This window comes from Bidens hawaiensis, unplaced genomic scaffold, assembly GCF_021521415.1.
Source record: "Bidens hawaiensis isolate Kalapana, Puna unplaced genomic scaffold, B.hawaiensis_p1.1 tig00003698_1, whole genome shotgun sequence".
In the NCBI taxonomy this organism is placed as follows: domain Eukaryota; kingdom Viridiplantae; phylum Streptophyta; class Magnoliopsida; order Asterales; family Asteraceae; genus Bidens; species Bidens hawaiensis.
Genome location: NW_027491212.1, coordinates 1473982 through 1489892, shown reverse-complemented (window position 1 = coordinate 1489892; position 15911 = coordinate 1473982). Strand labels below are relative to the sequence as shown.

Genomic DNA, 15911 nt, shown 5'->3' with positions numbered 1-15911 from the left:
ATATTGGGATTCCAAAACTCATAACTCTAACCGTGCTTTTATTGGGATATCCTCAACTCTTCAAGCGGGCTTTACAAAACCACTGATAATCAAAATATTAAGTACTAACAATTCTGATTAAACCAATCCAACCCTAGTTCTCTTTTCTTTTTCTTCTTCCGGTCAGTTACTAGTAACAGCTATCATTAATGGATTATATTATGGTTGATTTGTTTCATTTTAGTTTTAGTATTATGTTTTGGTTGTGGCATTACAGTTTTGATTTTGGTATTATAGATAATTGATTGTCAATATACTTGTATCCTACCAAGTTTAGTGAAGATTTTCTTTCAAAAAGAAAAAAAAATAGTACCAAAGCGAGTACCTGTACTCGTACCATAAAATTCAGGTACATGTATGAGTACTCAGATTTACTGATGGTACGGCACTGATCTCGTTCCTATACACGAACATAGTTGCTTTTAAGGGTAACTAGGTAAATTTCAATTTTTTTATATCAAAATTTAAACCCGACAATGTTAACCTTTTAATGATAAGAACTTAACAACTTGAGATAAGAAAAATATCTAAGCAACCGAATCTAACATGTGTCGAGAGAATATTAAATTAACAATTAAAAATAACTAAATATTAATAGTGTTTCAACTTTCAATTACGTGACTCAAGTTTAGAAAGTGATCAAATTAGGCCATTTAACTTATATTTGATTAAATTAAAGATTTTAACATATTTTTTTAGTCTTTTTTTTTGTTTCACATAGAAAATCTTTTTATCTTTTATTTAATGTTGATGTTGAACGGTGATGTGGATTTTATTTATTTTATTTTAAATTTTAATATAATTAACGTTTTTCTTATTTTAATTTTTACATATATTGTAAATTCTAACCCTCACATCTGATCTTCTATTGCTTTTTTGACGAACAAAAGAATCGGTGAGGCTCGATTCGAAGATTTAGTCACCCGATTTAAGAAAAATTTACATGAGTGACATAATCGAAACACTTTTAAAACGTATTACTATTTTATTACATTTTCCCTCTTTAAAAGTGGCAGCACCAACCCTATAGTGAATTTTATATTGATTTTTCGGTTTTTCCTTGGTCTTTCACTGTGGCAGCACCAACCCTGTAGTGAATTTTATATTGATTTTTTGGTTTTTCCTTGGTCTTTCACTTTTTACAGAACCGGCCAAGACGATTGATGAACAATGGGGTTGGTATTAGGGATGTATGATGTTGGCTATGATTGTTGTCTTAATGGAGGTTAAGTACAACTTAACGACATAAAAATCTGTGTTTAAAGAGGTGTTTGGGATCGCTTATTTTCATTAACTTATAACTTATACACTTTTTGAAAAGTAACAATGTGTTTGGGATTGTTTATGTTGTGAGAGGAAAAGTTCCATAAGTTACACTTTTGTAACTTATTAATGAAAAGTTATAAGGAAGTAAAATAAGGAATCCCTAACACCCCCTAACTTTAAATTTAAATTGGTTATCATAGATTGGCGATACGTATCTTCTAAACCTCGTGACCTAAATAACAGACCCATTTGACCATTTCAAGTATTCCTTAAAAATTGGGAACTTCATGACTTAATTTGCTAGTGCTTATCTTGGAGAAACGGTAAGGTTTGCTACCATGTGACCTGTAGGAAACAGTTCGAATCATGAAAACCACCTCTTACAGAAATGCAGGCGCCTCAGGCCCAAGTCGGCCTGAATATTTTTATTGGTTTGCCATGACTGCAATGGCAAACAACAGGTACACAACTTGAAACTATTTGTGAATCCTGAAAATGTTCCATCAACCATAGCATACTAAAGTATAAACAGATGGAGAGATTTGACATATAGTCTATCCAATAACATTGTAAAACGGGAAAAAAACATGGCATATTATTCATACTACTACATACACTCACATATGTCACCCATCAGAATTTCCCAACACATTTAGTCAACAATATCCCATTTTCTCATTTGCGTTATGACCGCCTCCCTGCTTAATCAACCATTTACACACCAAAATATACACACTTCAGATTCAAAACGGATTTTATTTGACCCGTTATCGATAAAGCACAACCCAAATGGAAGAAGTACCTGTGCACTAATAGGGTGATTATGGCAAAGATGGTATGATCTTCCCTGAGCAAGTACCGAATCCAACATTGTAACCGTTCCCCTGCATCAACTCATTTTTATCAGCATTCCAAAGTTAATAAGAATAGAAAAAAGAGTTGAAATGAAAAGGATAAGTTACTTTGCAGCAACCACTGATGATAACTTCATCTCCATCTTCCAAAAATTTACGAGTTGTTTTACCAACAGAAAGCTCTTTTGTTCCATTCCATGTTAACTCTAACAAGCATCCATAAGATTCAAATTCCTGTAATAAAAATTAATTAGGTTTTGGATTTTCATCTTTTAACCCGTTTAATAAACAGAGCATGTTTGAGCTGGACCTATTTAACCTGTTTAGCCAACGTGTTTGGGTTGACAATTTAGCATGTTTAACACGTTTAATTAAACATGCATTGGTCGAGCTGTCAAGTCGTTTAAAATTAGAGCAAGAAATTATTTTTTATAAGGTCAACCTGCCAACCCATTTACGTCTAGTTTAACCCATCTATTACAACTCGTTTACAACTTAAATGCAACCCATTTACAACCTTTTTTGACTCAACTAAATAAACGGGTTGCATGGTCGTGTTCTGGTTACAGAATTTAAAGTATCTCAAGGTTCGGGTTGATGTTTTTGACATAAATAAACAGATCACGTTCTGGTTGACCTATTTAGAATGTTTATTTAACCATTAAGTTAATCAGGTCTACCAGTCAAGCCGTTTAAAGATAGAACAAAAATCTAAAAGGCAAACCATTGGCCCGTCGACACATTTATTACAGCCAGTAAACAAACCTGCCAACCTGTTTACAACTTGATTGCAATCCATTATAACCCTTTTGAATCATATAGATAAATGGGTTAAACAGGTTGTGTTTGGGTTACACGATTTTTATTTTATAAGCGTGTAAGGGTAGGGTTGATCTCTTTGACACGAATAAATATATGAGTCGTGTTTGGTTCATCAAACATTGTATAAACAAAGAAAACATCTTACAGGTCCACTTATTGTTCCAGTTCCAAGAAGATCTCCGGGCCTCAAATTACAACCGTTGATAGTATGGTGTGCAAGTTGTTGAGTCAGAGTCCAGTACCTAACAAAAATAATGATTTTGACTTTTTAAGTAAAAGCTTAAACAATTTAAACACCATTCTACTTATTTGGTGAGCAGAAACATATCAGAAAACAATAATATTGAAGTATTGAACCACTGCATTTTCTTACAAGTGGTTGAAATTGGTCTTTGTGACAGTGAATGATTCTTCTTGTCCAGCTGGTTTAATCCGAACCTTGAAGTAAAAAACGAGTTAAATCTGAGTTGGGAGTTGGATATTATAGAAAGTTAAAGCATATAAACAACACCTCTAAAGAAATATCATAGTTCTTGGAAACTTTTTCTGCAAGATATGGCAAAGGCTGAGGGCTCTGCAATTTTAAAAGGTAAATTAGCATGCAATAATGCAAAGTCTTTCAAAGTCAAGTAGAGCTGAGATCAAGTGGCTACCTGAGTGGGAGCATCACAAGCAAATGGTTCAAGCGCATCTAGAGTCACAATCCACGGGGATATTGTAGTCCCTGCAAAACACCAACAAAAAGTTGGATACTCGGGTTGTCGGGTAATTGAAAATTATATTCCCCAAACAAAATCGAGTTCTTACCAAAACTTTTCCCTAGAAACGGACCAAGAGGCACATACTCCCATGCTTGAATATCTCTTGCTGTATGAAACAATGTGTAATGTATATGTTTTAACCAATAATCATGTTTAGTATATGAATTAACTAATAATCAGATAGGGTAACAAATGGTAATGAAGTTTGGTAAAAAAATGCATACCACTCCAATCATTCATTAATACCACTCCAAAAATGTGGTCTGCAGCCTCATTAACATCTATTGGCTTTCCTAGTTCATTTCCCGGGCCAACTACAGCAGCCTTGAAGCAATATGCAATAGATATATTACATAGAATAAGATGAAGAATTACTCATAGATATGGTGTGAAATTATTACCATTTCTAACTCAAAGTCCAACTTTCTTGAAGGTCCAAAGTATGGTGGAGAGTTGGGACTTGGATGAGCTTGACCTCTGGTGAAAAAAAAAAAGAAATGTGTTTTAAGAAGAGATTATGAATCCTTATGATGAGTCATCCTAAATCTTGAAAAACTGAGGATTTATTATAGGGAACAAAAGCATATATAGAAAAGAACAATAAACAAAGGACATCCAGTTTCATGACTGGTTCAAGGCATAGCATAGTTGCATGTGTCTCTACAATCTATGTACAGTATGTTTGCCACAACTACATGTCATATAAAATCAGAGTGGTAAATGTTGAAGACTGTCTATAAACATTAAATACAAATAAAATATAGATAAGAATCACATTAGGTGTGTAAAAATTGCACACTGAACTGTGTAACTAGTTCCAAATCTTGTAAAATGGAATACATACCTATGCTATAGATCTAACAATCTTGTTAGCAGGCAAACGTGCAAACAATAAAAAAGAGGGAATTGCATATATCCCCTAAGAAACTTGCAAAATTCCATATATACCCAAAGCACAAGTTTCAAAGCACAACATGCAATGCTCTTGATGCATGTTTTGGGTCTATATACACAATGGCTCAGTAAAGAATTAAAAAGAAAAAGAAAAACAATTCTGCATGATTCAAAGATTGGTTATTTTAGTATCTGGTGCAGTTTATTTAGAAAGTATAGCATAGGTAAATGGTTGAGTGGCATGATATACATGCTCATTATTAGATAGGTAACAACAACATTTAGATTTGCCTTTTCTTTTTATTTTGGTTAACACATAGCACAATAATACCTCACAAAGTTAAATTAAATCTTCTTGGTTGAATAGATTTGTGTTACCTTGGTCTAATTATATCAGTGCCAGATATAACAATAGATGATGCTCTCCCATGATAGGCGATGGGGAGATGGAACCTGAAAAGCCACAGATTTCAAAACATTAAGCTGAATGACTATAAGCAAAGAATGAGTATATATATACACATCTCAAATACCATACCAGTTGGGATTAATTGGGTTCTCTGGACCCCTAAATATGGTCCCACAGTTCTTAGCATGATGCATGGATGAAAAGAAGTCTGTGTAGTCCCCTATAGAAATAGGAAGAAGCATTTGTACCTCACCCTGAAAGAATTATGCATTAAATAAGCTCTAGTACAACACAAAGCTAAAATATGTGTATCCACATATGCCACTTACCATAGGTAAAAGTGCCGCCTGCCTTAAACTTGGATTGTTTTGCAAAGCTGGTTCATCAGCTAAAACAGGAAATAACAGAAATTAAAGATTAATATGCAAGTCAACTGAAATAAAGATATATTTCATGACGTATTGTACATGATAATAGCTTTTGCAATGTAGCACGGGCTTCCTTCCAAGCTGGTCTTCCGAGTGCAAGAAACTTATTAAGATTTGGCTGCAATCAAAACAAATAACATTTGAGGAACACGTTAAAATAGTCTTCATATTTCATTTTCAAAGAGTTCATAATGTTTGTTGCTACTGCAACCTATATGAGACATAAGAGTTCATAATATTATGTTCACGATGTAGGACTACTGTTCTGCAGGAGTCTCCACATCAATGCCAAATAAAAGAAACTGTTTTTCAGTAACTTAGTAACATATACAATGGTTAAATTTTGAATCTCAAAACCGTATGAAAACAAACAAATGTCTACTTTAAAATATCTGCATGCATCAATCACACAACACACTTATACAGTATCTGTTTTGCATTTTCTTTATTTTTTTGCAATATTCTTTTTCAAGAACAGGAAATCGAGAGCATGATCCTCCTTTATAAACTGATTTCTACAACTCACCATCAAAATCCCTAGACGTGACTCACATGGGAAAAAGACCAAAATGCCCGTTTGACTTCTAAAATCCAACATTTTGTCCATATGAAATGTGTTTTCCCAAACTATCCACACCCAAACCAGTCGATCAACCAGGATCATAATCATCACCTGTAGATTTTAATCCAACCAGAAAATACCACGTGTTAGAAAAATCCAGTCGAACCATCTGTATTTTTTGACACATGGCATTTCTGGTAGGATTAATATATATCCAGTCTGGTGATGACTATATTCCCAGCTGATCGATCGACTGGTTTTTAATGAACATTCTTGAAAGATGACTGATCAAATGTTACTTTATTAAAGTTAAATGGGCATTTTGGGAATTTTCTTAAAATCATTACACTCACTTTCATGAATTACATCTATATCATATCTATCTCCCAAAAACATTACTCTCAACAGTAGACATATTATTTTCTAGATAAAGTTCAACTTAATCCAGTAAGATACAACATTTCATAACCAGAAATTCTCTAATAAGAAATAACAAAAACACCTTCTAATTATTAAGTTAATAATAATAATAATAATATAACCTAAAACGAATAAACGATACCTGAAGGAAACAATCGGAACCGGAAAGCAAGGGACCGTCGAACAGACCGGCAGAAGAGATCACCGAGAGATCGAGAACGTAATCTCCGATTGCAACAGCAGGCCTGGGAGCAGCAGCAGATGCAGGATGCGTGAAAACACCGTAGGGAAGGTTATGTATGGAGAAGTGCGAATCCGGTTTAACTTCAACAAAGCTCTTCAACGCCATGGTTGATCGGACGGAACTCCTCCTCCGATGATATCAAGAACAAGACTAGTGATAAAACAAAACAGGGTAGTAGTGATATCAACGGGTGGGTGTCAATATATAAGGGAAATGGTCCCTCACTAAACGTCACAAATGGCAACCAAGCATCTCACCAACTTAATATTTATTATTAATTCTTTTATTATTTTTTTAAACACATACACATGCTCTAATCCTCAACTCTTAAGTTAAAACCAGTTTAGACATTACTTATATAAATAACAATTCTTTCACTATTTTCTGAGAAAACCATAATTTGCATTCCGGAGCAAGTTGAACCACTGATTATGAAATTACGCATATTGAATTCATGTGTTTTTTATAATGCTGATATGAGCTGCTGGTTGCGCGTATTGAACCCATGTTTTTAAATTGACCGTTTGGTTCAATGACACTTTAATAATAATAATAATAATAATAATAATAATAATAATAATAGGGCAGATCTTCAACAATCATCATCATTTTTCCTATGAACACCGTCATCATCACCATCTTCTCAACTTCATCATCAAAAACACCATATTCATCATATTCTCTCTATCATATATCTCTAAAATTACCACCAAATCTAAAAAAATTTATATGGATCTTGAGTGATTTTTAAGAAGAACAAAACCCATGTGTCGATTTTCTTCCAGTTTGCAAGAGCCGTGAACATTCATAACCTAGGGTTTCGAAATAATTTGGGGTTTTTCAAATTTTGTAGCTTGGAATTATATCTAAACACTAAGGAATCATGGAGGTGGATGAAGACGGTGGTGATTGTGGCGGAAGAAGACGGTGGTGGTGGATGAAGATGACAACAGTGAAGGATGTTCTTGATTTTCCGGCGGTCACCTCCGTCGAAATTATGTACGGTGGTGGTGGTATATAAGATTTATGGGTTTGTATGACATACCCACTTGGGTTTAAGTGGTTGATGATGTTAATTTATGTGTTTCTATAAGATTTATGTGTTTTCTGGGTTTGGGTTAGGGTTCTTAGCCGGAGATTTTCTGCGTTTGTGTTCGTGTTAGGGTTCTTAGATGTTGAATGTTGATGATGAAGATGAAGGGTATATTGGCCATTTAACCACTAATTACATGGTAGGGAGCATACTGAGCCCCCATGGGTTCAATATGCGTTATTTCATAATCAATGGCTCAACGTACTCCCGCCCATATTACACAGGGATGCAAATCATAGTTTTCTCTTATTTTATTTTGGATAAAGAGGTTAACGTCGGTTAGACCGTGTATGGTGGATAATGTCCCTCCCAATCATTACCCCACTGGTTATTGATTTGTGCGCGTCACGGGTAGAAATATAGACAACATCAATTAAACACATACACATTCGGTAATCCTTATACTTCTTTAAATGTGTTTTTAGTCATTTTAAACGACTTTAAGGGTTTTTGAACGTAGTTTGACGAGTTTGGAAGTTATGAGAATATAAAATAAGTTAAACCAAGTTAAATACTAATAACTCCATGTTTTTATTAATACAAATTATCTGAATTACATTCTCGAAACATGTTAAACATAAACGAATACATATACAAAAATTCCGAGATGTTATAGGTTAAACATACTTTACAAACTTCAACCAAAGCTTCAACACACATTCCACGTTTGAGTTTAACTTACCCCTTTGGTACATTTGGTTTTCCAACACATGAAGCAGATGGAAGACTTAACAAGAGTGGAATAAATCTTTTAAATATTTGAAATTCAAAAATTTTATATATTTAAATAATTATGTTTATATATATATATATATTTTATAAACTTATCCTAAGTTCATAAAAATTAACAGCCTATCTTAAGTAATTTGTTAGTTAGTTTTCAATGAATTAGTCTTGTGCTTTCTTCATCTTCATGTTGGTGTAGAAATCTTGATTTAATCATTGGTAGACATGAACTTGATAATCTTTAGCTTGAGTGTGTGTAGTTTTGATTAAGTTTGATGTTGCTAATTGTGACTAATATGATCAATCAAGTGTTAAGGGACATGTGTATGACATATAGTTATTAATGATGAACTAGAAGTATTTTATGTCAGATTGTCTTAATTAAGTCAGAATCAAAACATTTAGGTTGATTAAAGTTTAAATCATTGTTTTTCCAACATATTTGAATTTCTTTGTAACATGTGACAAATGATGAAATGATATAATAAATTATTATCACTTTATTAATGTCATTGTGTTATAAACAATCAAAGTTAAGCCCTGATGTAATCCGTCATTGGTCGGGGTGTGACATGACAGGTGGACTAGGAGCCTATCCCAGTTCTTTTTCTATACCATCATCATTATCGGCTACGAGTAAGAAATGGGGTGGGTCGCATTGATGACCATGGAAGTATTTCTTTGGGCAAAGAAAACAAATGCCCTTGGAATGACACTTTTTTGGTTCATCGGATGTTAATTTATTGAATAATAAATTGGTGGGTGGTTTTGATAGGCTAGGAATGAGTGATCGAGGAAGTGGTATGTGGAGATGTGGTATGCTCGGTTGAGGTTGACGTGTAGGCTGCGGCAGAACTAGAAGTAGCCAACGAGTAATTGGATCTAGTATGTGGGTAATAACTGGCCACACCCCGACTTAAGGCCAATGCGTGTGACCAATAGTTGGTACCTGTTTTGTAAATATATTAGAGTTGCGGGTTGTTTTTAGTGAAAGACTTTGTTTATAATGAAAATATTTATTTATTTTGAAAACTTCTTAGATATTAAGTATATGAGTGCTTGCAAATAAAATATTAATTTATTCCAAAAACTTATCGGATAGTGAATATCCAAGTGTTTGATTTATAAATTTTTGGTAAAATTGTTTACAATATTTTAATAATTAAAATGAGTCATCTCCATATAGCGAGCTTCTAACTCCATAAGTGACTCTAATCCTTTATACCTTTACTATACTTGCTTTCCTGAAATGTTAAGAAAAATACGTCAGCTATATGCTAGTGAACACGTTGACACACAATATTTAATACTTAATTATCCCCTCGAGACATCGTAGGCCTCAGCCCAACGTGGGTTAGGAAATAATAAAGCTAAAAGTTTGAATAACTATTACAAACTCTATGTTAACTTGAAACCGCTCCGCAAACACCGCATCGTTCGAGATCATAGCCACTACCTATATACACAAGATTATCCCCCACTCGAACATCATAGGTCTGGCCCAACGTGACGAAGGCATAATTAGGCGTGGTGGGTGTGCCCACCGTCTACCCACATATGAAAGGATCCAGACAAACGTATATGATATAGCCTGAGGGCCAACGATTACCTATGTTTAAACATTTTAGGGATACACAATCCCATGTAAACAATTAATGACTTGATTTATAAAGTTATAAAGAGTTTGGACGTATTCACCTTTTTTATGATCAGTGTGTCTCATTTATGTATGCTTCTTGTTACCTCGGACATATAGTACGAAAATAACCTTTTATAAATAATAGATCAATGATCTAGCTTTAGACCTTTAGTCTATTTGCATAATCATTACCTTGATAATCATTTCTCTTGTTATAAAATACTTGGATCTTTAGTCCAGGAGGTTTCATTATTTAAATACTATGTTTATTCTTCATGAAGAAATGTATATATTAAGTTTCTTCTCTCTTAAGAAACATTATAAAAATATTTATAATTGTAAAGAAATAATATTTTATCTATACACTTATCTTATGAAAACTGTATTTCACTCATAATATAGTCAAGGTATAGACTATACCACAGACTAGGGTCTAAGCCACATATACTAAAATAATCGGGGCAGAACCCCTACCATGATACGGATATTCGGGTAATAAGCTTAAAAAGGGTTGGGCGGACTTCTACTACACGCCGGTTGTCGGGGAACAAACGTCGGTATTTCGGAGTGGCGTCGGGATTCTAAATTGATGGCACGAACTTCGAGGGATCAAAATAATGGTTTTGAATGACGGGATACACTTTACGAGATTATGGCACACTTTACGAGGCTCGGAGTCTCGTCGGCTTGTTGGGACCCCAGGGCATGCACACCAAGCTAGAGCATAAAGTAGTGATTTTTCGTTGCCTAATATTTGTAGTTAAGCATCGACACCCTTGGCTGGTGATGGTCGGGTAAAAGTCGTGTTTATTATTATATTAATTGTTTGATTTTAGTTTAAATATTATGTGAACTTTGGTACTTCAAACGTGTTTATGTGTTTCAGGGTACAAGACGTTAATGATGCTTATCGGGGTGATTTACGGGTTTGGACTGACGACTTAGAAGAGTCATAATGGTCGGCACACTTTCCTATGCAGAAAACAAGAAGAAAACAAAACCGTTCGCGCGACGCGAACCATTATTAGACGGGAAATTAAACCTAACTTTTAATATAATCAATTTTCAGTTCTCAATCGAGATTCTTTCATTCCATCAATCAGAGAGAAGCCCTAGGATGATTTTTTTGCCATCTCGAAGCTTCCGATTCGTCAGTTCATCGCATACTTTCATCCTTTCATTAGATAAGCGAGTCCTTCATGATGCCGATATCAGGCTAAAACCATTGTATTCACTTTAAGCTAGGGTTTTGTGTATCTAAATTTGATCAGATTCTATGTTTTGAATGATTATAAACTTGACTGAATGTTCTTTAATCTTGTTTTACATTACAAATTGTTTGTTTAAACAGTTTTCTCTTGACTATTAACCTTTGTGTAACAACTTGGGTTTACCGGATTTATATTTTTATTAAATATCCGACTCATTTTGATGTTCGGATTATTTTATTAAAATATCGTGTTTATCTAGAAGATCAATTATTATTATATTACTATTTAATTAATTATATAATATATATTTATAACTTTCACTTTATGACAAATTTAGCCCAAAGTATAAAGTTTAACCTCTTTTGTATCCAATTCCAAAATTTAGGGTCTAATATGTAAATATAGTTATAACCATATTATCAATTCTGGATATCCTTACCCAGACCCGTATCCGTATCTCTTTCTTGGACCCGATACACAATTTGATTTCTTGAACCATAATTTTTGCTGTAAACATGTTGTTTGATCTCGTAAATATTTTGTTTATGGTATTTTCGGCCTAACCGATGGACTAATCATGTTAACAATATCAAAATTTATCTATTATTCTTTATTAACCTAACCGTGAACCCTAAATCTCATATCATTATTTAAATTAACACCATAATGCAATTATTCTCATTCACAACTCCTTCTATGCATTGTGATCCAAAGCCCTATACCAATTTCACGTTTGTAACCTCATGATATCAGTTCGTGTTCATCCTTGGCCGTCCCCTATTGAATCAAATTAACCTTCGTATAAGCATCATTGCAGGCTTTAACGTTCGCATGTAACTTTTCTCGCCTTCTCATTATCTTAATCACATTTGTTCATCTTCAAGGTGAGTACCACATTCCCCTCTTTTTACTCATTTTCCACGTTTTGGGGACATATGCGTAAATTATATTTCTTGTATATACTTATACTCAAAACTGCAACTGTTGTCTTATGTGTTAACAACTTATACCTTACTTGTTTATGTGCTTACTTGCTATATATGCTTCCGCATTCGGAGAGGTCCAACATATCTTATAATAGTATGATCATACGCCAGTCGTTAGCCTTTGTGCTTATCGACATCTCAGTTATACTTGCTTATTTGGTTAATTTGTTATTATCATATGACTTGTTGCAATACTTATATATATATATACTATATGTACATTTAAACTAGTGTGTTGCTCACGTAACAAGTGTTGTTGACAAAATTCTATTTTATACTCATATGCAAGTTATCGTAGGAATTTAATGCAGGTTGGTGAAGACTTAGTGAAGAATTTAAGTTAGAAAATTATTAATCAATATCATTAGTGATAAAGTTGTATTGTTGTATGATTATGGATTATGTATTTGTTGTATTTGATTTATTTGAAAACTTAATTTAATTAATAGATATTGTCATTTAAATATTGTATGATAGTACCTTGAGAGTTGTGAAAATCAGTTTGTGCCCCGTCATTTCCGCCGTAGGCTGGGGTGTGACAGATTGGTATAAGAGCCGAAGGTTTAAAATAGGTCGTTAGAAATTTCCTTAGACACATGTTTAGGAGCCCTATACGTGCCTACCTGTCTACCTTTATGTGTTCAAATTAAATTGTTTACAACTTTCTTAGATAATTAATTATTTATTATCTATTGTATTGTTATGCACACACACACACAAACTCCGAGGCTATGCCTCAACATTCAGAGAAAACTTTTAAAAAAAAATATATTGCTTTTATTTGCGGGAAATTCCTTAAGAATTCCCACCTATTGTTTTCGCTCGTACACCTTAGGGCTAGGTTATGTGGCATGTCCCTATCACAAATGAAAAGGGGAGAGAATCTGTGAGTTTGGCACTAGCAAAACGGTTCCAAGAACCAAAGGCAAGACACTATTCCTTACCTAGGTGATAACCTGACCACAATACTCAACCCTATGGACCTGAGCGAGATCTAAAAATGCCATATGACCGACACCCTAAGCTATCAACCGTGACCACATTAGTGGTTGCACCCCTATAATATTTTTAGACCGAATTCATGTTGATTCGTGGCTAAACTCGGTTTTTTCGATTATTGTGTTCCGTTATTTAAATGGTTAGTTGGGTGAAAAATCCATGGAACCCATGGGCTCTCCTACTATCCATTTCTTAACTTGTTTTCGTATTTTTGTTGGAGTAATCAAACGTGGTGATTCACAAGATGCTCCGACTACCCATATTTATTTCAATAGTTCGTTATTTAGTTTGGTCGGTTAAAACGCCGTGTAACGCTCATTGGGCCAACAAGCTTCATTGCATTGTTAATTCGTTAATTAGTTGGGACAAACAAATTGCCATGTAACGCTCATGGGCTGTCCAACTCAGTTGTTTTTCGTTAGTTCGTTGGGCCACTTAAATTGCCATGGAAAGCTCATGGGAGGCCAGCATCCACAATTTATAATTCATTAGTTTATTGTAAACTTAATCAACTCTAAATTTTAAAATGACTTAACTCCTCATTTAGTCATCACACATTAACCTTATTGACTACATCATTTAATAACTATTTACGCAATGCACCCCCCTCATCTTATAATCTTTTACATTTAATATTTGTGGTGCAAATCCTCTTACTTCTTAAGACAACATTATTATTTCCACATTGTTAAACATTTTACTATTCTTATGATTTCCTCAATTTATCCTTCATCTTATAAATCCTCATTTTTGGTCCCTATAGAATGTCTCATTCAAGAAACCAACATTATCCCGATATCAATCGTTTGATTCTCAAAATCACCGTATGGCTGCCTGTATCGCCAAAGAGATGGCTGATGCGATCCCTAGGATAGTGACCCGAATTCAGGACATCAATGCAACCGATTCAACTTTTTCTACTAACCACTCTCCTGGTAACGGCAAATCATCTACCACCACTCATCCTCACAACAAGAAACATAAGAACCTTGCTGCAACAAATTCCAACCACCCACAAGTCTCCTCAAACAAGAAACCTTACCTCAGTCCTTTTCCGTTATGATCCATTTGTAACCGTTATCACTCGGTTAAATCCCTATGCCGTCGCTGCATCCAATGCAACCGTTACGGTGATCCTGCTAACACCTGCCGTGTCCCGCCTACTGCAAAAGCTGTCCCGCAACAACCTACCCCTCTTGCTCAACCCGGTGTTCCTAATACCCCTGCTTGCTACCATTGTGGAAACCCAAATCACCTCCATAATGTGTTCCCTCAACTTACCCAAGCTCATCAAGCCCAATCTACGACTACACCCTACTACTTGACCCATGCTTACCAGGCTCAAACCCATCAACCTAATGTCCCTCAAGCTCCTCCCATCAATCATGATCAACCTTACTTAACCCAACACTACCAAACCCTAAAACCACAAGCTCAAGTTTACCAGACATATTTCCACCAAACAACTCTCTGGCAAACCGTCCAAGCTCCAGTTTTCCAAGCAATGCCAAGTCAGTCTACCTCAACTGCTCCTACTCCTACAACTACTCATATTTCCCCAAGTCACTGATAACCATCGTTCGAGTCATGCAAAAAACTAAATAACCTAAGCAGATAGGGTAAATAAGGTATCATATCCACCAGGAGTATGTGGTCAGTGCAATTCATGAAAAAAATTTAATATTATGAAGTGACGGATTTTAGTGCTGATCACACAAGCAATAGTCTGAATTTAAAATTAAACAAACAAACTACTAAACAAGTTTCAATCAATTAACAAAAGCAAATCACACCCGGGACTTCAAGTAAGCAACCTACAGTGATCTCATGCAACCTAACAGATTAATTATTAACGGTTAACTACAGACTGATCAACCAGACAAAACCTTAGACATCAACAATCGCTTTACACATGACACTGATTATCAAACGGTCCTTGCCTATAACATCCCGACCTCTCGTACCACCAATATTGTCCGCTTTGCCCCCGATGGGTTGACCATCCGGGAACTCACGGTTTTGTTTTTAGTTGCCCAGGTAGTAACTTCCCAGGTGGTCACCCATCCTAGTACTACTTCTACCTAAGTGCGCCTAACCGTGGAGTTTTCATGTTCTCCACAGCCAACTAAGCCCAAAGCGTATTGGTGATGTTAAGAGGCAGGACATTACTTTATGAACCAAGGATCTCTCTTGTCCATGGCCGATGTGGGATTTGCCTAAGAGTGGGACGATGTTGTGTTTGCCAAGGGTGTTACACTACCAGTGTGACTTAGTTAAGGGCAATTATATGTTTTATCGTATTCAATCTAATCAAACAGTCATATGATCAATTATTATAGAAACTGGTAACGAATCGTTCAGGTCAACGTAAACCTAAACCGATTGAACACGCAGAAATACCAAACATCAATAATCATATATCAATCATAAACAATTATACATAAGTGTTCTTAGTCACATGAGAAAACTGAAAGAGTTACAAACTATACATTCCCGGGTGAGATTCTAGCAGATTAGCCAAGCCTCCACATCGTGGAATCGTCAATTACGATGAAGTG

At 34.9% G+C, this 15911-nt stretch overlaps 1 protein-coding gene across 1 annotated transcript; it reads right to left on the bottom strand.

The window, feature by feature from the left end:
* Nucleotides 1-1862: 1862 nt before the first annotated feature.
* On the bottom strand, nucleotides 1863-6812 carry LOC143624159 (fumarylacetoacetase). Its single transcript, XM_077094884.1, has 15 exons — nucleotides 6598-6812; nucleotides 5513-5591; nucleotides 5375-5433; nucleotides 5175-5299; nucleotides 5015-5089; nucleotides 4144-4219; nucleotides 3967-4066; nucleotides 3789-3848; nucleotides 3635-3705; nucleotides 3493-3555; nucleotides 3355-3419; nucleotides 3127-3223; nucleotides 2268-2393; nucleotides 2108-2189; nucleotides 1863-2003 (listed from the first exon to the last, which is right to left on the bottom strand). The coding sequence occupies exons 1-14, from the start codon at nucleotides 6802-6804 to the stop codon at nucleotides 2127-2129; spliced, it is 1266 nt and encodes a 421-aa protein (XP_076950999.1). The 5' UTR covers nucleotides 6805-6812; the 3' UTR covers nucleotides 1863-2003; nucleotides 2108-2126.
* Between the last annotated feature and the right edge of the window lie 9099 nt (nucleotides 6813-15911).

Bases quoted from the DNA above. Each gene is read 5' to 3' on its own strand.
- LOC143624159 (XM_077094884.1), bottom strand. From the start codon at position 6,804: ATGGCGTTGAAGAGCTTTGTTGAAGTTAAACCGGATTCGCACTTCTCC. The intron at 5,300-5,374 runs GTAAGTGGCATA...TAATTCTTTCAG, and splicing joins AGGCGGCACTTTTACCTATG to GGTGAGGTACAAATGCTTCT. The intron at 2,190-2,267 runs GTAACTTATCCT...GAGTTGATGCAG, and splicing joins TCATCAGTGGTTGCTGCAAA to GGGAACGGTTACAATGTTGG.